At 45.1% G+C, this 20,320-nt stretch overlaps 2 protein-coding genes across 3 annotated transcripts in view; both read right to left on the reverse strand.

Annotated features, from left to right (window-relative positions):
- Positions 1-2,315, reverse strand: part of CHRNG (cholinergic receptor nicotinic gamma subunit) — a 49,344-nt gene extending 47,029 nt beyond the window's left edge. Inside the window, exon 1 of the mRNA XM_087933663.1 lies at positions 2,219-2,315. Coding sequence (XP_087789789.1) covers positions 2,219-2,267 — 49 coding nt within the window. The 5' untranslated portion in view covers positions 2,268-2,315. The remainder of the gene's footprint in view (positions 1-2,218) is intronic.
- A 10,557-nt stretch (positions 2,316-12,872) lies between these two features.
- CHRND (cholinergic receptor nicotinic delta subunit) overlaps positions 12,873-20,320 on the reverse strand; it is a 29,239-nt gene continuing 21,791 nt past the window's right edge. Inside the window, exons 9-12 of one of the 2 annotated variants that reach the window (XM_087933647.1) lie at positions 19,643-19,757; positions 16,230-16,440; positions 15,304-15,422; positions 12,873-13,712 (exon numbers count right to left, since the gene is read on the reverse strand). In XM_087933647.1, the coding sequence (XP_087789773.1) occupies positions 13,524-13,712; positions 15,304-15,422; positions 16,230-16,440; positions 19,643-19,757 (634 nt within the window). In that variant the 3' untranslated portion in view covers positions 12,873-13,523. The remainder of the gene's footprint in view (positions 13,713-15,303; positions 15,423-16,229; positions 16,441-19,642; positions 19,758-20,320) is intronic. The other variant, XM_087933646.1, reaches the window with a different exon arrangement.

A 20,320-nucleotide genomic window follows, 5' to 3' on the forward strand; every position in this document is an offset into this window, starting at 1 on the left:
CTGCAGACTAGAGGAACCATTTGCACCACTCAGGTGACACTAAAGACACAGACAAACCTCCAAGTGGCCTCAACAACCCTCTAAAAAGGATGCAAATGACCAGCTTTTCTGCAAGGAGTATAAATCCTTCCATTCCCCACCATCCAGTCCGAGCTGAAGAAGCTTCTTGGATGAGAAGCGAAATGTCTTCAAAGAAAAAACAAACAAACCAGAAAGTCCAGGTGCCTCCTGTGGGAAATAAAGCACCCTAGGCACAGATAGTTAGCTTTCAACTTGGATTCTCGGTGCTTTGCAGCGAATCCAATTCATTGGGTAAGCTTACATTTTAGCATCTTTTGCCAGCCAGAAAATAAATCCAGTCGGCAGCCAAGCAAATTGCGCTGTATGAACCCAGGTTCCCCTAGGGAAGTTAACTCATCTTCAAACGTCAAAGCATCTTTCAGTCTGTATGAGAAAAAAAAAAACGGTGCTAATTCCCAGGCAAATTTATGGCAAGTTTAAAGGTACTGTGAAACAGTTGGAAACACTTACGTGCCCTTTTGCCATGTTTTCTTATCACATTCGCTTGAAAATGATAAAACGATATATATTTTTTCCTGCGTCTTTTTTCTCCTTTAGTCCATGCATAACTGTACGTGCAAGAAAAGGGTAGCATTGTTCACCCTGCTGCTATCTTACAGGTAGTCCTCAACTTAACGACGGTAACGGAGCCTGCTCATCATGGTCGCAACTCATGGTGGGCGTAGAGTGATCCACCCAACTTTAAGACCTCTATTGCGGTTGACCTCAAGTGAGCCCATGGTTCTCTATGGGCACGGTTTTGCTGAAAACTGGGAGAAAACCATACAAAGACCAGTTGCAGGAACTGGGCATGTCTAGTTTAATGAAAAAAAAGACCAGGGGAGACATAATAGCAAACTTCCAACATCTCAAGGGCTGCCCCAAAGAAGAGGGAGTCAAGCTAAGCATCTGAAGGCAGGACAATGTTCTGACCCAGGCTTCGTAAATCGTAATTATTCACAAGCTTGTCTTAAAAGCAAAACCTATTTTATTGCAACGCTGGGAATTATTTTCATTCCCAGCCAGAACTAGTTTTAAACAGCCCCCGCAAGATAAGCACACACCTTTCAGATCTGTAAAATGCTGCCAAAAACAGACGTATCCAATTAACTCTAAAAGAAACCAACCAAAGTACAAGAAAAAAACCAACCAAAGTATACAGAGCTTCAAGGATGACTCGGAACCGATCGAATGACTTTGCTTCCTGCAAAGGTTTTGTCACCGAGGTCTGACTTTTATCCCTTATGGGAGGGGCAATCACCTCCCAGCCTTACTCCCGAGGCAGCCCTTTTGTCTTAGCTGCTCTTGCCTTCTGGCAGCTCTGCGCACACGCACACTGGGAACAGGCTCCCCTTGTTCCTCGGCCTCGTTGCTGCCAGACTCCAGAGGCTCCAGAGTCAGCACACAACTCCCAGATAGTCCTGGCCCCATCTCTGCATCGGATGCAGGACCCTCATCCGAGTCCTCTCCAGACTCCCAGACTGGTCCCAGTTCTTCCCCACTGTCCGATGGGGCCGTCTTCCATCTGCGCCGTCTTCCGGTGAACCACAACAGACAAAAAGCAATGGGTGGAAACTAATTGAGGAAAGAAGCAACTTAGAACTAAGGAGAAATTCCCTGACAGTTAGAATAATTAATCCGTGGAACGACTTGCCTCCAGAAGCTGTGAATGCTCCAACAGTGGAAGTTTTAAAAAAGATTTTGGATAACCATTTGTCTGAAGTGGTGTAGGATTTCCTGCCTAAGCAGGGGGCTGGACTAGAAGATCGCCAAGGGCCCTTCTAACTCTGTTATTTCTAAATTTGATTCATTGGGCGGAGTGGCGGATTAACCCAGCAAATCCCAAATGATCAGATAGGGTTTAGCACAGTCTTCCTCAACCGTGGCAGCTTGAAAAGGTGTGGGCTTCAATTCCCAGAATTCTAATCACACCCAAACGAAAGTAAACTGAAACTAAAGAAATCTAATCTAATCTAAACCAAACTGAAACTAAATAAATCGAATTGAAACTAAATTAAACTGAAACTAAACTGAACAAATCTAATCTAATTGAAACTAAACTAAACCAAATTAAATTAAATCAAATTAAACTAAATTAAATTAAAACTCTTGTTCCACCTTATCTCCCCATCAACCGCAATCCACGATTCTAACTTACCGGCAAGGAAGCTGAACATAAGAGCTAAACTTGAGCATAGGATCCTCATGTTATATGCCTGCGCACTGTTCTATCTTTGTCCCTCGGCAGTAATGGGACCACTGGTTGCAAGCTGGAGGGCCTGGGATGTTATTTTGAGGAACAGCCTGGACTCTCCCTCCAACCCTCCACCCCACCCTCCCTCATGGCAAATCTCCACCCCACCACTTTCCAAGATAGTCGTGGCTCAGCTGTTTATGCTGGGCATTGTCAGCTGTTTTGGGGATGTTGGCAGCCCATCACTGGGAACAATGCGTCTCTAAAGAGGGAGGGGTCCTTGGTTTATAAGGGCTGCCTCTTCTCATCACCAGAAATACTTAAGCCTTTATTGGGGTGGGGGGTAGTGATCTGCTCTGGAGAGAGAAAGGCTGAGAGAAGGCCAAGGCCATGAAGGAGCCGTGAAGTTAGCAATGTCGGAAGGTGCTACCACGTTAGTCTCTGGTGGGGGGGCGGGGAATCAGAACTCCCATAGCACCTTGTCCGAGGGACAGATAATCAGAGTTGGAAGGGACCTTGTAGGTCATCTAGTCCGACCCCCTGCCCAAACCATTTCTGACAAATGGCAGTCCAATCTCTTCTTGAAGGTCTCGAGTGATGAAGCTCCCACAACTTTGGAAGGCAACTTCTGTTCCATGGGTTGATGGTTCTCACTGTCAGAAAAAAAAAAAATCCTTGTTTCCAGGTTGAATCTCTCCTTGTTCAGTTTCCATCCATTATTCCTTGTCTGGCCTTGGAGAATAGCTTGGTCCCTTCCTCTTTGTGGCAGCCCCTCAAATATTGGAAGAGTGCTGTCATGTCTCCCCTGGTCCTTCTCTTTCCTAGACTAGCCAAGCCTAGTTCTTGAAACTGTTCTTCATATGTTTTAGCCTCCAATTCCCTAATCCTTCTGGTTGCTCTTCTCTGTACTTTTTTCTAGAGTCTCAACATCTTTTTTATAGTGTGGTGACCAAAACTGGATGCAGTACTCTAGGTGTGGCCTTACTAAGGCTTTATAGAGTGGTATCAGTACCTCCCTTGATCTCGATTGTATCCCTCTGTTAATGCAATTTAGAATTGCATTGGCTTTTAAAACAGATTTAAAATAGACAGAGTTTAAGCCAAGCTCAAGCTTTCGTAATTTTGGATTAAAATGTGTCCACTGGAAAAGGTGCAATCCCTGAGATGGATACATTAACTTTGGAAATGAAAGATAAAGATGAGACAGAATATGATTATAAAGTATGAGATAAATTCCATCAATGGTGGGGGGGGAAAGGAAGGATCTAGAACTGTGATGGCGAACCTATGGCAGACTTACCTCACTCCACATGCGCGTGCCTTGCAGATGATTTTCAGCCAGTTTGAGGCCTTTTTCAGCCTCCCAAAGGCTTGAGGAAGGCTTCTGCAGGCTTTGCAGGCCAAAAACTAGCCCCATTTTGTCACTTCCTGTTTTTCTGAAAATACTGGAAGTGATGAAACGGGGCTAGTTTTCGGCCTGCAAAGCCTGCAGAAGCCTGAAGAAGTCTTCCTCAAGCCTCTGGGAGGCCGAAAATCAGCTGTGAGGTGCAATGCAAGTAAGGGGGCGGCGGGGATGGGTGGGTGGGTGGGGTTTGCCAGCGCATGCATAGGGGGCATGGGGGGGGCGCACATTGCCTTCTGGGTGCTGGCACATGGGCACAAGCATGCAAGCATGTGCACAATTGTGAACATAATATATTTAGATTTCAGCAAGGCATTCGATAAAGTAGACCACAACCTACTACTTAGTAAGCTAGAAAAAAGTGGAATAGATAGCACCACCACTAGATGAATTCTCAATTGGCTGGCAAACCGTACTCAACGAGTCGTCCTTAATGGGTCTAAGTCTACATGGAGGGAAGTAAGCAGTGGGGTGCCACAAGGTTCCGTCTTAGTCCCAAAACTCTTCAATATCTTCATTAACGACTTAGATGAGGGAATAGAAGGGGAACTTACCAAATTTGCAGATGATACTAAGCTGGCAGGAATAGCTAATACCCAAGAAGATAGGCTCAAGGTCCAGATGGATCTTGACAGACTAGAACCCTGGGCCGTATCTAATAAAATGAAATTCAATATAGAGAAAAGTAAAGTCCTACACTTAGGCAAGAAAAACCAAAAGTACACATATTGATGGGTGAAACCAGGCTCAATAGCAGGAACTGGGAGAGGAATATTGGAGTCTTAGTGGACAACCAGCTAAATATGAGCCAGCAGTGTGCAGCAGCTGCCAAAAAAGTTAATGCAATCCTAAGTTGTATTAACAGAGGGATACAGTAAAGATCAAGGGAAGTATTAATACCACTCTATAAAGCCTTAGTAAGACCATACCTACAGTACTGCATCCAGCTTTGGTCACCACACTATAAAAAAAGAGGTTGAGATTCTAGAAAAAGTACAGAGAAGAGCAACCAGGAGGATGAGGGGACTGGAGGCTAAAACATACAACGAACGGTTGCAGGAACCGGGCTTGGCTAGTCTAGGGAAGAGAAGGACCAAGGGAGACATGATAGCGGTCTTCCAATATTTGAGGGGCTGCCCCAGAGAGGAAGGATTCAAGCTATTTTCTAAAACTCCTATAGGCCAGACAAGGAATAATGGATGGAAACTGAACAAGGAGAGATTTAACCTGGCAACAAGAAGAAACTTTCTGACAGTGAGAACAATCAACACATGGAACAGAAGTTGCTCTCGGAAGTTGTGGGAGCGCCATCACTTGAGACTTTCAAGAAGAGACTGGAGTCCCATCTGTCAGAAATGGTGTAGGGTCTCCTGCTTGGGCGGGGGGTTGGACTAGATGACCTATAAGGTCCCTTGCAACTCTGATTATCTGTAAATTTTTGGCACAGGACCCCAAAAAGGCTAGCCACCACTGATCTAGAATCAAAAGAAAGTAGGGTTGGCAGAACGGATGATTAGAAATAGAAAATATTGTATAAATGTATCAATGTACGTAAAACGTACGTTCCCATGCCATAATATGTATGACAAACAGGATTGTCAGGACGATCACACCACCTCCAACGTTTTTAACAATTTACTCAATAAAACTTTTGTAAAAAAAGCAGGTGGGGGGGGAGAAAAGGCACCCATGATGTAAAAAAGATGTTGAGACTCTAGAAAGAGTGCAGAGAAGACCAAGAAGGATGACTGGAGGCTAAAACATGTGAAGAACCATTGCAGGAACTGGGTAGGTCTAGTCTAATGAAAAGAAGGCCTAGGGAAGAGATGATAACAGTCTTCCAATATTTGAGGGGCTGCCACAAAGAAGAGGAAGGGGGTCAAGCTATTCTCCAAAGCATCAGAATGCAGAACAAGAAACCACAGATGGAAAGAAATAATGGAGAGAACCAACCTAGAATTAAGAAGAAAGTGCCTGACAGAACAATTAATCGGTGGAACAACTTGCCTTCAGAAGTTGAGGATGCTCCAACACTAGAAGTTTTTAAGAGGAGATTGGATAACCACTTCTCTGAAATAGTATAAAAGTTTCCTGCTCCAGCAAGGGGTTGGACTAGAAGACCTCCAAGGTCTCTTCTGTTATTCTGAATGGTGGAAACATCCTCAAAGAATGTAAAGAAGCTACCCCAAATAAATCATCTTTTCTGACATTTCATTTCTGCAAAAAAGAAAAGAAACGAAAAAGAAATATCCAGCACCTGCTTACAGAGTTCCTCTGTTGAATGAGAATCCTATTTCTCAACCTCGCAACCTCTGAGACGGAATATAAAACTCGCATATTTTCAGCGCTATTATTTGGCGAGATAGGTTTAGTTTCTGATTACTTGGCACCGCTCCCTCATTGTCTGGGCGCTGGGATTTGCTGGAAGCTATGTCAGCCCTTTGAAAGCAGGCCTGCTCCTTGAAACGTCTTGCAATTGGTTTGATCTGTTTCCCAAACTGCAAACCTAGTTGGGTCTCCGTGTCGCATTCCCACGGTTCATTCGGCTGGGTTAGGCTTCCGTTTCTTCTGATTTGGAGTTAGAGAATTTAGATGACCCATTGAGTGCTTCATTCGATAAAGACGTTGGATCAACGCACTATAAAGCAATAAAGCAAAGAATTAAAGGCCATAAACACGCCCCACCCCCCAAAATAAAGGAACACAGCAATGGCACTCATTAAACTGAATTAATTTCACTGGGATTAAAAGTTACTCTTCCATATAATTTAACCGTTTAACAGAGATGGAAGGGACCTTTGGAGGGCTTCTCACCCAACCCACTATACAAATTCAGATAAATTGTTGTCTTGTTGTGGTTCGCCAGCAGCAGAATCGGACAGTGGGGAAGAACGGGGACCAGTCAGGGAATCTGGGGAGGACTTGGACAACGGTCCTGCGTCCGATGCAGAGATGGGGCCAGGACCATCTCGGAGTTGTGTGCTGACTCCAGAGCCTCCAGAGTCTGGCAGCAGTGAGGCAGAGGATTAAGGGGAGCCTGTTCCCAGTGCGCATAGGCACAGAGCTGCTAGAAGGCAAGAGCAGCGAAGACAAAAGGGGCGACTTGGGAGTAAAGCTTGGAGGAGATTGTCCCTCCCTTAAGGTATAAAGGAAGTGCAAAGGTAGAGAAACCTTCGCAGGAAGCAAAGTCGTTCGCTCTGTTCAGATTAACCCTTGAAGATCTGTGTGGACTTTGTACTTCGGTTGGCTATTTACAGTTAATCTGGCACTTTAGTTGTTGGCAGCCATTCAAAGGAGAGAAAGGTGGGTGCTTATCTCGAGGGACTGTTTGGGACTCATTAGGGGTTGGGAATGAAAATAATTCCCAGTGTTGAAATAACACAAGAGTTGTTTGGACTAAGCGTGTGCTTAATTATGGTCTCAGTTCTTCATATGTTTTAGCCTCCAGTCCCCTGATCATCTTTGTTGCTCTCCTTTGCACTATTTCCAGAATCTCAACATCTTTTTTGTATTGTGGCAACCAAAATTGGATGCAATATTTCAAATGTAGTCTTACCAAGGGTGATATTAACACTCCACGTGATCTTGATTCTATCCCTCTGTTTAATGCAGCCCAGAACTGTGTAAGCTTTTTTGGGTGGCTATCACACACTGCTGGCTCATATTTAAGTGATTACCCACTAGGACTCCAATATTGCTCTCACAGTTGAGCCAGATACCACCTATTCTAAACCTGTGAATTCAGGGTTGTTGTTTTTGCCAAAAACCTTACTTTGTTGGAATTCATTGTTGGAATGTATTTTTATGCAACAACTATAGTGGTATTTAGCCAATAGATGGCAGTGTTTTCAAGTTTGGATCTATGGTATGTATGGTATATGCTCTAAGCCAGAGATGTCAAAACTCGTGTCGTCACCTTGTTGTCATGTGATGTATCGTGACTCCCCCCCCTCGCCTAAACCTGGGGTGGGCGTGGCCAGCATGTGACACCCCTGCTCTAAGCTCTTTTGTTCCAAGTAGTTTCCTGTTCCAGACAAATAATTGAGCAGTAAAACACATGGTGACTGTACTTTTCATTTGCTTTCTATGGTGCTTTATATAAAACAGAATTTCTAATGGTCTTTTCTCACCATCAGGTTTTGTTTTGTTAGAATTCCTTTCAGTCTTATTTCTCGTCCACCCACTTACAACAAAGACAGAATAACAAGAGTTGGAAGGGACCTTGAAGGTCTTGTAGTCCAACCCACTGCTCAAACAGGAGACCCCCTTACCGTTCCAGACAAATGGTTGTCCAATCTCTTCTTAAAAACCTCTAGTGTTAGAGCATCCCCAACTTCAGGGGGATACTCATTCCACCGATTAAAGGTTCTGTGACTCTGGGTGTGTATTTAGGAAACTCACAATAGCAATCAATGTGGTGTTTGCATCACTTCTCCCCTCCTGGATTCCCTCTGGCGGCAGCTGTCTCTCTCGTAACCTCACCCTGAGGCTTTGCATTCTCAGCCAGGGAGCTTCAGCTGCTTTGAATGTAATGAGACCTCTTCTGAGAGAACTGTTTCCCCCAGGGGCTTGAGCGCTTCTCCATGACACCTGACCTCCTAACCTTATTTCCACACAACAGCTGGCACAACAGCTGTCAGGAGGTGTGCCCAGCCCTTAGCATTAAAAATAAACTGAGCAGTTTATAGCAGGGGTCTCCAAACTCGGCAACTTTTAAGATTTGTGGACTCCAGCTCCCAGAATTCCTGCCGGCTGAGGAATTCTGGGAGTTTTAACAGAATAATGCAGTTGGAAGGGACCTTGGAGATCTTCTAGTCCAACCCTCTGCTCTCGCAGCAGACCCGATGCCATTTCAGACAAACAGATATCCAATCTCTTCTTGCAAACCTCCAGTGATGGAGGAGCAAGTTGTTCCACGTGTTAATTTTCCTCACTGTTAGGAAGTTTCTCCTTAATTCCAAGTTTTTCTCCCCTTGATTAGTTTCCACCCATTGCTTCTTGTCCTGCCTTCAGGTGCTTTGGAGAATAGCTTGATCCCCTCTTCTTCTTTCTAGCAAGCCCTAAAATATTGGAAGACTGACATCATGTCATCCTTAGTCCTTCTTTTCATTAAACTAGACATATACTCAATTCCTGCAACCGTTCTTCTTATGTTTCATTCTCCAATCCCCTAATCATTTTAAAGTTTGCCAAGCTTGAAGACACCTGGTTTTATAACAACCTTTTCCCCCCCATCGAGGTCCCTGGCTCAGGGTATTTGTTTTTCAGCTCCGTTCACTTTGTTTTTCACAAAGTGAATGTTTTTCACCAAGTGAACGGAGCTGGTTAAAAAAAGGTGGGACTTCCTAACCTTTTTGGATACTTCTCTTAACTCCTTGTTCTCTGCCTCTGTCTGCATTCACAGAACATGCTTAACCAAGTATGTGCTAACCAACTTGTTTTCACCATATTGGATACTAGCTTGATACCTGTGCTTCGCTACGAAACTATGTGATCCGGCTTAGTTTTGTGGGGAGGATAATAATGGAGGGGGGGATTTCTGTCTCTGCCTACTAGCATCGATCGGTAGTCCTCTGGCTAGCGTTCTGTCAGTGTGTGAGAGAGTTGAGGGCTGTTTGAAAACTGAAACAGTATTTGCTGTGTGAGCAAGAAGGAGACAGCAAGGAGTTTGGGCATGGCTTAGCTCAACTGTTCTGTACTAAAGCTACTTGGTGCTGTGAAACTGAGACTGAGACTGAAACTGAAACTCCCCTCCTCTGCTTGTGTTTTGCATTTGGAACATATTTCTTTTCAGGTGGGGCGGGGGAGTAGAACTCAGCATCAGAGCATGTTAATAATAATAATATAGGAAATACTAACAGCTCTGATAGTCATTTCAAATAATCCTTTCTTAGTGAGCCCCTAGAAGCCAAGAGGAGCATACGCACCAAATTTCAAGTTTGCAGGCTTTACAGTTCTGGAGATTTTGTGATGATGCGTGAGTAGCATTTCACTTTTATATATATAAAAGAAGATAGCATACAGATGAATCCATGGGAAAATGTGTGGTCAAAGGGCTTGAAATTTCCATTACGTTAGGATCTTAAAGAGAATTTTTAAAAATAAAACCTACATTATTTTATTTGTTTATCCAATTTCTATAGCCACCCAATTCAACCAAGCTGTTCTGGATGGCTTACAATTCTACTGACATCAGAGAAATTATCTAGAATGTATAAAGGCACTTCAAATATATATTGAGAATGTGAACAACATGATGGGACATTTTATCATGTTTTATGGGCACATAAAAAAACTCTTTAAAATGGATTCAAATACACACAGAGGATTTTAAAGATTAATACAGGTAGTCCTCATCTTTCAACAGCTCGTTTAATGACCATCTGAAGTTACAACAGTACTGAAAAAAGTGACTTATTCCTCACACTTACGGCCATTGCAGCATCCCCATAGCTACATGAACAAAATTCGGATGCTGGGCAATTGACTCATATTTACAACAGTTGCAGTGTCCCAGGGTCACTTGATCTCCTTTTGCGACCTTCTGACAAGGAAAGTCCGTAGGGAAGCCATTTAACAACCATGTTAGTAACAACTCCAATGATTCATTTAGCAACCAAGGCAAGAAAGTTCGTGAAATGGGGCAAAAGACTCCTTTAACAACTGTCTCCCTTAGCCACAGAAATCTTGGGCTCAGTTGTTGTTGTAAGTCAAGGATTACTTGAAACTTTTCTGTTGAGGACTGATGGGTGTAGAGTTAGAAGAAAAAAAAGTCATAGAAAATTATTTCAGTATATATGTGTCAGCGTTCCAGAAAACCTCCACTCCAACCAATAACTCCAAGACGGACACCTTCTTAAAAGTTCTTTTTATTTTGGATAGTAAACTGGCACAACTGGAGAATCCCGAATCTGAAAGTTTCGGGCTTCCTTACAATAAGTAAAAACTACAAATCTATCCCCTGCACCCATCATCACATTACATGCCCCAATCACCATCCGTCCCAACTTAAGACTTCCCCTCACTTATGCGCAAAATAACACGACCTTGAATTAGAAAAAGAATGTTATTCTGTCTAACTACATACACTGCAAGAAATTCCCCGCTCCCATTTTCCCCGCTCAAAATGTGTCAGCGTGGCAGCATCTGGTCTCAATATGGCTTCCAAAGCTGACGATATGATTAATGCAACAACAAGATTTATGCACAAAGATGGAAAGATTCTGCATTACCCCTATGCAGGAATGGGTGGTGAAATCGACAGACACCCCGCCCCCCAAGATGAATAAAATAACTTTTTAAAACAAAGAATCATCAAAATCCTCAGAAACAACAACAACCAAAACATCCCTTTGCCTTCTCAGATTTTCCCAAACACCCTTGGGAAACTGCCTTTATTAAATTCTCATTTCTCATTCTTGGCAACTTTACAATGTCTGGTCTTCAACTCCCAGCATTCCCCAGGCGGCATAGAATTCTGGGAGTTGAAGTCCAAATGCCTCAAGTAGCTGAAAAACCCAGGGAATAGAATTACAACAAAAATCAAAAATAACTTAAAGGAACACAACCCTCTGGATATTTGGGGTTGGGAGCCACAGCAAGGGCCTGTACGATCTTCCCATTGTGATCAGCTGAGAGGAGAAAAAAAAGAAAAACTGAGAGGAGAAAGAAGAGAAAAGCTGAGGGGAGAAGGAAAAGAAAAGCTGAGGGGAAAAGAAGAGAAAAGCTGAGAGGAGAAAGAAGAGAAAAGCTGAGAGGAGAAAGAAGAGAAAGGCTGAGGGGAAGAAGGAAGAGAAAAGCTGAGAGGAGAAGGAAGAGAAAAGCTGAGAGGAGAAGGAAGAGAAAAGCTGAGAGGAGAAGGAAGAGAAAAGCTGAGAGGAGAAGGAAGAGAAAAGCTGAGAGGAGAAAGAAGAGAAAGGCTGAGGGGAGAAGGAAGAGAAAAGCTGAGAGGAGAAGGAAGAGAAAAGCTGAGAGGAGAAGGAAGAGAAAGGCTGAGGGGAGAAGGAAGAGAAAAGCTGAGAGGAGAAGGAAGAGAAAAAAGCTGAGAGGAGAAGGAAGAGAAAAGGCTGAGAGGAGAAGGAAGAGAAAAGCTGAGAGGAGAAAGAAGAGAAAAGCTGAGGGGAGAAGGAAGAGAAAAGCTGAGAGGAGAAGGAAGAGAAAAGCTGAGAGGAGAAGGAAGAGAAAGGCTGAGGGGAGAAGGAAGAGAAAAGCTGAGAGGAGAAAGAAGAGAAAAGCTGAGAGGAGAAAGAAGAGAAAAGCTGAGAGGAGAAAGAAGAGAAAAGCTGAGAAGAGAAAGAAGAGAAAAGCTGAGAGGAGAAAGAAGAGAAAAGCTGAGAGGAGAAAGAAGAGAAAAGCTGAGAGGAGAAAGAAGAGAAAGGCTGAGAGGAGAAGGAAGAGAAAAGCTGAGAGGAGAAAGAAGAGAAAGGCTGAGGGGAGAAGGAAGAGAAAAGCTGAGAGGAGAAGGAAGAGAAAAGCTGAGAGGAGAAGGAAGAGAAAGGCTGAGGGGAGAAGGAAGAGAAAAGCTGAGAGGAGAAGGAAGAGAAAAGCTGAGAGGAGAAGGAAGAGGAAAAGCTGAGAGGAGAAGGAAGAGAAAAGCTGAGAGGAGAAGGAAGAGAAAAGCTGAGAGGAGAAGGAAGAGAAAGGCTGAGAGGAGAAGGAAGAGAAAAGCTGAGAGGAGAAAGAAGAGAAAGGCTGAGGGAGAAGGAAGAGAAAAGCTGAGAGGAGAAGGAAGAGAAAAGCTGAGAGGAGAAGGAAGAGAAAAGCTGAGAGGAGAAGGAAGAGAAAAGCTGAGAGGAGAAGGAAGAGAAAAGCTGAGAGGAGAAGGAAGAGAAAAGCTGAGAGGAGAAAGAAGAGAAAGGCTGAGGGGAGAAGGAAGAGAAAGGCTGAGAGGAGAAGGAAGAGAAAAGCTGAGAGGAGAAGGAAGAGAAAAGCTGAGAGGAGAAGGAAGAGAAAAGCTGAGAGGAGAAAGAAGAGAAAAGCTGAGGGAGAAGGAAGAGAAAAGCTGAGAGGAGAAAGAAGAGAAAAGCTGAGAGGAGAAAGAAGAGAAAGGCTGAGGGGAGAAGGAAGAGAAAGCTGAGAGGAGAGGAAGAGAAAAGCTGAGAGGAGAAAGAAGAGAAAGGCTGAGGGGAGAAGGAAGAGAAAAGCTGAGAGGAGAAGGAAGAGAAAAGCTGAGAGGAGAAGGAAGAGAAAAGCTGAGAGGAGAAGGAAGAGAAAGGCTGAGAGGAGAAGGAAGAGAAAAGCTGAGAGGAGAAAGAAGAGAAAGGCTGAGGGGAGAAGGAAGAGAAAAGCTGAGGGGAGAAGGAAGAGAAAAGCTGAGAGGAGAAAGAAGAGAAAAGCTGAGAGGAGAAAGAAGAGAAAAGCTGAGAGGAGAAGGAAGAGAAAAGCTGAGAGGAGAAAGAAGAGAAAAGCTGAGAGGAGAAAGAAGAGAAAAGCTGAGGGGAGAAGGAAGAGAAAAGCTGAGGGAGAAGGAAGAGAAAAGCTGAGAGGAAAAGGAAGAGAAAAGCTGAGAGGAGAAAAAGAGAAAAGCTGAGAAAAAGAGAAAAGCTGAGAGGAGAAAGAAGAGAAAAGCTGAGAGGAGAAAGAAGAGAAAAGCTGAGAGGAGAAAGAAGAGAAAAGCGGAGGGGAGAAGGAAGAGAAAAGTTGAAAGGAGAGGGAAGAGAAAAGCTGAGAGGAGAAAGAAGAGAAAATCACAGCTTTTCTCTTCTTCATCCTCTCAGCTGATTGGCACTGCAGGACTCAGCGGGTGTGGGGAAAGCTACGCATGAGTGGAAGAGGTAGGATCCCACTGCTGGTCGCAATCCACTGAATCTGGCAGCTGTGACAGGTGTTCTGGACAGCAGTGTTGGTGCCCAGGAGCAGGGCAAGCCCTCAGCTTTTGATACAACGCGTGTTATTCTCATTGTAGTCGTAAGGGTCACCCTCAAAGGGCAAGAGGGGAGGGTGATTGTAGATTCCCACCAAGAAGATCCATAAGGTCCCAAGGCTCAGAATGGGAGTCACCAAGAAGAGGCAGAGGCGGTCCACGGTCCGAGCCACGCGATTCCAGTTATCCTTTTCCTGAAAAGGTAAAATAATAAGAATTTGAAAAGGGCCTTTCCTACACTCCGCAAGGAACTCAAAAGCTATGTTCACAGCAGGAAAGTAAGACTTGGACTGAACTCCCAACTCAGCCAGCCATTCTCTGAGGAATTCAGCCAGGTCAGTAGCCAACATTGGAGTCTGGCAGGTGTTACTTAGACAGCAGACTAAGCTTGAACCTGGCTTAATTCAGCAACCAGGCTAAGTGAGTTTTGTGACAGCACCGTACACCTCTCCATGGCTTTCCTCATTTCTGGCCAACTGCTGACCACGTTCTGCTACAGAAAATGAAAATAATACAGTTATAGTAGTATGGCTCATGAGAAAAGTCCATTGGGTTAATCGCTTTGGCTACACATTTATCTCAAACTTTACAGTATTAGTTTTACGCTTTTAGAGATACTCCTCGACTTACAACAGTTCATTAAGGGACCAAAGTTACAACGGCACTGAAAAAAGCGACTTATGACCGTTTTTCACACTTACGACCATTTCAGCATCCTTATAGTCACATGATCAAAATTTGGGTGTTTGGCAACTATTTATTTATGTTCATATATTTATTGGCAACTGTTTATTTATGTTCATATAAATAGTCCTATTTATATATCAACTCATATTTAGTCCCAGTGATTCCCTTTCTGACAACCCAAGTCCACGGGCAAGCCAGATTCACTTAACAGTCCTGTCCCTAACTTAACAACGGCAGTGGTTCACTTAACGACGGTGGCAAGAAAGGTCGTAAAATGGGGCAAAATTCGCTCAACTGTTTCACTTAGCAATGGAAATGTTGGGCTCAATTGTGGTTGTAAGTTGAGGACTACCTGCAGTGCAAGCTCCCGGTTAGGAAAATCTGTTCTCAAGCACAGTCAGAAGAATCGTGGTCTGACCGAGGCTTCCCTAAAAAACAATAAGCCTACTCTTTGTCCCTGCAAAATCCTTTTTATTAAACGAAGGTAAATTTCTTGCATTCACCTTCAGCCAAAGGCCTGGCAAACAGTCTTTCAAGGGTATCATTAGGAGCACAGACCTTATCTAGCTTGGAGAGCTGCCGAGTAAATGTTTCCAAACGCGGTGCTAACAAGGAAGGACTCGGCACAGGGTCTCCAAGAGGCACAGACAGATCTTCACACTGCTGCAATGAACGAATTGTTTCCTGCAAAAGCCCCCTCCCCCTTTGCTCCCCTTTTTATCCCTATGGGAGGGGCCATTCACCATCCACCTGTGGCCTTACTCCCACGTCGACCCTTAGTTTGTAATTGTACTTTTCTTTTGGCAGCTCTGTGCATGCGCAGGCTGGGAACCGGCTCCGGCTGCTCCCCCGCCTCACTGCTGTCCGACTCCAAAGGCAGCTGACGACTGCCAGCCTGCCCTGGCCCCATCTCTGCCTCTGACGCAGAGCCCTTGTCCGAGCCTTCCTCAGCCTTCAGGACTGGCTCATGTTCCTCCCCAACCTCCTCACTGTCCAACTCTGCTGCCAGCTCCACTAGCTGCCAGCAGGCCACAACAGATCATCTGGAAAAGCAAAGATAAGTTGGCGAACTTCAAGGTGGTTTTTTTTCACCCCTACCTCATTATAGTTGTTCTTCTCCTGCATGTGCTTCACGATGAAGTTGGCTCCAGCGACGGCTGGCTTGATCTCATTGTACAGCTGGTCCTGCAAATCACCTGCCCCGTGGGGGTTTGGTCCTGGGGAAGAGAAAAGAAGGAAGCTCTGAGTCAGGGAACGAAAAGATCTAGAAAGCTGCAATATGAGGGCTGGGGGTGGCGCAGTGGTCAGAACGCAGTACTGCATGCTCACTCTGCCCACTGTCAGCAGTTCGATCCTGACTGGTTCACTGCATGCATGTCTTTCTTGGTTCTTATAGCCCAGGGGTCAGTAACCCGCAGCTCTGGAGTCGTATGTGCTCTTTCATCCCTCTGCTGCGGCTCCCTATTGCCAGTTGGCTCCACAATTGATACGGCTTTTGATTAGTACAGATAGGGGGCTGGAGGGGGAGGAGGAAATTGCCACGCTGGAAGAAGTCTCTATGGTGGGGGAACCGGACTTCCAGTCAGCAGAGGAAAAGGATGCTGCGCTAGGAGGAGACTCTATGGTGAGGGAATCGGACTTCCTGTCAGCAGAGGAAAAAGGATGCCATGTTAGGAGGAGACTCTATGGTGGGGGAACTGGACTTCTGGTCAGCAGAGGAAAAAGGATGCCGCGCTAGGAGGAGACTCTATGGTGGGGGGGAACCAGACTTCCGGTCTGGTCCAGAATTGAACAGGGGGGCTTTTGGTTAGAACCTTTGTGGCTCTTTGAGAATTTAATTTTGCCAGCCACTGTTATAACCTGACAGGTGCCCAGCCATTGCCTTCCTGCAATGAACCAGGGCGTTTAAATGCGATTGGATTAGGGAACTTTTCAGTGGTGTCCATCTGCCATGAGACATGATGGTTTAATAATAACCACTGGCCTGTCTTCCCTGCCGCTCCCACTCCCCTTTGGGGGCTTACGTGCAGGAGTAATCCGACTCGTTAAGCCATGCCTCTCCGACTGCTTCTCAAACATGAGCTCGCTGCGGGATTTAATGGTGAAATATTCCTCCGCTTTGACGATGTAACCGACCGAGCTAGAACGCCGGATCAAGAAGCCATCCTGCGGCGTGGGGTTGCTCTCCTCTGGCTTGGACATGTGCAGCAGGCGAGGAAGGGTGTCAAGGAACAACTGCGGAGAGGAGAAGGAAAAGGGGAAAGTGATTTTTCAACGTCCCAGTCGGGGCGGTAGCTTAAAGATCTCCTGATGGTGTCCCATCCAAGTCTCAAAATAAAGCCAAGTGGATTAGATGCAGCCACCCAGATGCGGGTACCAGAACGGGCCCTTTCAGAGCTACACAACACAGAAAGAATGGAAGTGTTTGTCCCAAAGGTGCTTTGTTTTTTTCTCAAGAGGAAACTGGAGTTTCTTGTTATGCTTTGAAGACATTTCGCTTCTCATCCAAGAAGCTTCTTCCGCTCTGACCGGATGGAGGGGAATGGAAGGATTTATACTCCTTGCAGACAGCTGGTCATTTGCATCCTTTTAGAGAGTTGTTGAGGCCACTTGGAGTCCCAATGGTGCTTTTTTTCAAGAGGCAACTAGACTTTCTGTTTTTTCTTTGGAGACATTTCACTTCTCATCCGAGAAGCTTCTTCAGCTCTGACAGGATGGTGGGGAATGGAAGGATTTTTACTCCTTGCAGACAGCTGGTCATTTGCATCCTTTCAGAGGGTCGTTAAGGCCACTTAGAGGTAGTAGTGCAAAGCCTGAGGACACAGATAAAGCTCCAAGTGGCAAAGTCCTATTTTTGGACAGAGAGGACTGCTGGCTTGAAAAAGGAGCCAAAGAGGCCATCGATAGCAAAACTGAACAGCCCCCTCTCTCAAAAGAGGGTGGGGGATATGACATCATCTCTCTCCAATCTACAACACAGTCCTCTCTCTCAGCAGTTACGAGAAGGCTCCACACCCATTTGCATCACTCAGGTGGCCCTAAGGATACAGACGAACCTCCAAGTGGCCTCAACAACCATCTAAAAGGATGCAAATGACCCTAGCTGTCTGCAAGGAGTATAAATCCTTCCATTCCCCTCCATCCAGTAAGAGCTGAAGAAGCTTCTTGGATGAAAAGCAAAATGTCTTCAAAAGAAAAAAAAACAAAGAAAGTCCGGTTGCCTCTTGGGACAAAAAAGCACCTTTGGGACAACTGTGACCTGGATGACTGAGAATCTCTCCAGACAATGGAATTGTTTGAGGTCTATGGAGATTCTCAGCCACCTGGGTCATGGCTTTGTCCCAAAGTTGCTTTTTCAAAAGGCAACTGGACTTTCTTGGGGGGTTTTTTTTTCTGGAAGAGGTGTCACTTCTCATCCGAGAAGCATTCAGTCAGAACTGAGGAGGCTTCTTGGATGAGAAGCAAAACCTCTTCCAGAAAAAAACAACAACCCAAGAAAGTCCAGTTGCCTTTTGAAAAAGCAACTTTGGGACAAAACCATGACCTGGAGGACTGTGGGAAGTGGGACCTGTCAGCAGTTGTAATAGTATATGAGAAAGACCTTTGGGGAACAGGGTCGAGAGACGCCATCAAGGGAATGGTAGTGTCATGCCCCTGTCAGAATCTGACTTGGAGGAGGAAGCTGAGCAGCTGACAGGGAGTAGGAGTGTGACTCCATTGGCTGTGGGAGAAACTGGGGAAGGGCAAAGTCCAGCTGGACAGAGCAGGGGAGAGGTAGAAGAAGGGAGAGGGAATTCAGAGAAAGACCCAGGCCCACCCCCTCTTCATCCTAGGGCACGCAGGGAAGAACGGAGAAGGGAGCAACATGAGTTGCGTGGCTTACAGGGGAGGAAAGGGCCCTGATTCCCTTCATTAGCTGCAGCTGGGAGCACAGTGTATAACAAAGGCAAGCTATGTGCAGCAAACTGTTGGGATCAAAAGTGACTTTATCTTGTATCGTAGTGGCTTATCTGTGTTCCTGACGTCTTCCCAACTGTGTGGAGTTATTGCCGTGCATTCAAGTCTGGAATTCTTGCTTGTGCCCTGCCGAACTAATTACTTCAGTTTGGCTTTTTTGGACTTTAAGTTACAGTTTGTGTTGCTTATGTTTTGGACTGAATTCTCTGCAGCCAAAGGCTGTTCCTGGGGGAGTTTTTCTCCAGCCAGAAGGTAACCTGGACATTGAGGACAAAATTGGAGATAATGAAGGGATTCTTATGGCTTATCTGATTGTGTTGCCTTTGTGCCATGCCACGGTCATCACAGGTTAGATAAGAGACTCCTTAGCCTGCAGCTGCATAATAGGCAGGGCAAGAGGCTTACAAGGGACACTCCCTAGTTTCTTGGGATGTAAAGGAGACGGGAGAAAAATTCTGTTGATTGCAAAAATCTGTTAATGGAGCTTCATAATCAAGTGGGATTAGCTCATCTGGTTGTATTTCCTGTCTGAGTTCACTCTGATAAACCAGGTTTTGTAAAGTGATGGGGAACCTAGAAAACGGGTTAATTCAGGCCCTGCTTCAAACAGATTGCCTGAATAGAGTTTCTGAACTTACTGGAGACAAAACATGTTTATTTCTTTTTATTTCGCGGGAATATTGACTTGGGAAAATTAATCCTCGATTAACGAGCACAATTAACTCCAACATTTCTGTTTCTAAGCAGGACAGTTGTTAGGTGGGTTTTGTCCCATTTTACGACCTTTCCTGCAAGGCATTAAGTGAATCGCTGGTCGCACGCGTGAAAAATCCATCACAAATCACTTTCTTCAGTGCCGTTAGAACTTTGAACAGCTATTCCACTGATTTTTTTTAATTTCATTTAGAAAACTAGCCGATAGCTTAGCGTTGCCTGGGTATTTGTTTATCCTAATCCTGTATTAGACAGGAAAACCCTTGATTTCGGCGACAATTAAATTGCTTACAAATGTTTTCCCTGTTCCCCGTTGAAAATGTCCAGAACAAACGTAATTTCTAATGTTGGATTTTCCCTCTTACCAGAGAGAGCCTCCTTGTGGAGTACTGTGGAACTGTTACCATGGCAACTCCACAGCGCTGTACAGTAGAAGCCATTTGAAGGCAGTATGGTAGAAGCCATTTGAAGGCACAACAGGCTGTATCTTAAGAACATATAACCCGAGGGGTGTTAGGGATGTCTTACCCTGCCAATATTTGTTTCCAGAGAGTAAGTAATCTGTGTATCAAGTTTGGCTGAAATTGCTTGAGGCATCCCAGAGTTATGCTGGAACACACACACACACACACACACGGAGCCATTTTTTATATATATAGAAAATTTCTACGGCCGCCGACTTGCACGTGGCGACGCAAGGCAGTGGTTCAAGGAATGGTTGCAATTCGAGGGTTATCTATATTTTAGATCGTTGCTTCTGGCTTACCTCTTTGGTCCACTCAGACAAAACATGGGTACTGGGGGTCCTAAAATGAATGTTGAGCTCCACGGTACACACCACCACAACTGCAGTCACGAGAAGCATGACGAAGAGCAGGTACCTATTAACCGCATACATGACCATTTACAAAATAGCAATAGCACTTAGATTTATATACCGCTTCACAGTGCTTTACGGTCCACTCTAAGCAGTTTGCAGAGTCAGCCTCTTGCCCTCAACAATCTGGGTCCTCATTTTATCCACCTTGGAAGGATGGAAGGCTGAGTCAACTTTGAGCCAGTCAGGATCGAACTTCACACTGTGGGCAGAGTTAGCTTGCAATACTGCATTCTAACCACTGTTCCACTACAGGAGGGAGGGAGGGAGGGAGGGAGGGAGGGAGGGAAGGAAGGAAGGAAGGAAAGAAGGAAGGAAGGAAGGAAGGAAGGAAGGAAGGAAGGAAGGAAGGAAGGAAGGAAGGAAGGAAGGAAGGAAGGGCAATAGCCCTTAGACTTATATACCTCTTCACAGTGCTTTTACAGCCCTCTCTAAGCATACAGAGTCAGCCTCTTGCCCCCAACAATCTGGGTCCTCGTTTTACCCACTTCACAAGGATGGAAGGCTGAATCAACCTTGAGCCTGGTGAGATTCGAACTGCCAAATTGGAGGCAGCTGGCAGTCAGC

Source organism: Pseudonaja textilis, chromosome 4 (assembly GCF_049901715.1).
Source record: "Pseudonaja textilis isolate UNSWEBS1 chromosome 4, rPseTex1.2, whole genome shotgun sequence".
Classification (NCBI taxonomy): Eukaryota; Metazoa; Chordata; class Lepidosauria; order Squamata; family Elapidae; genus Pseudonaja; species Pseudonaja textilis.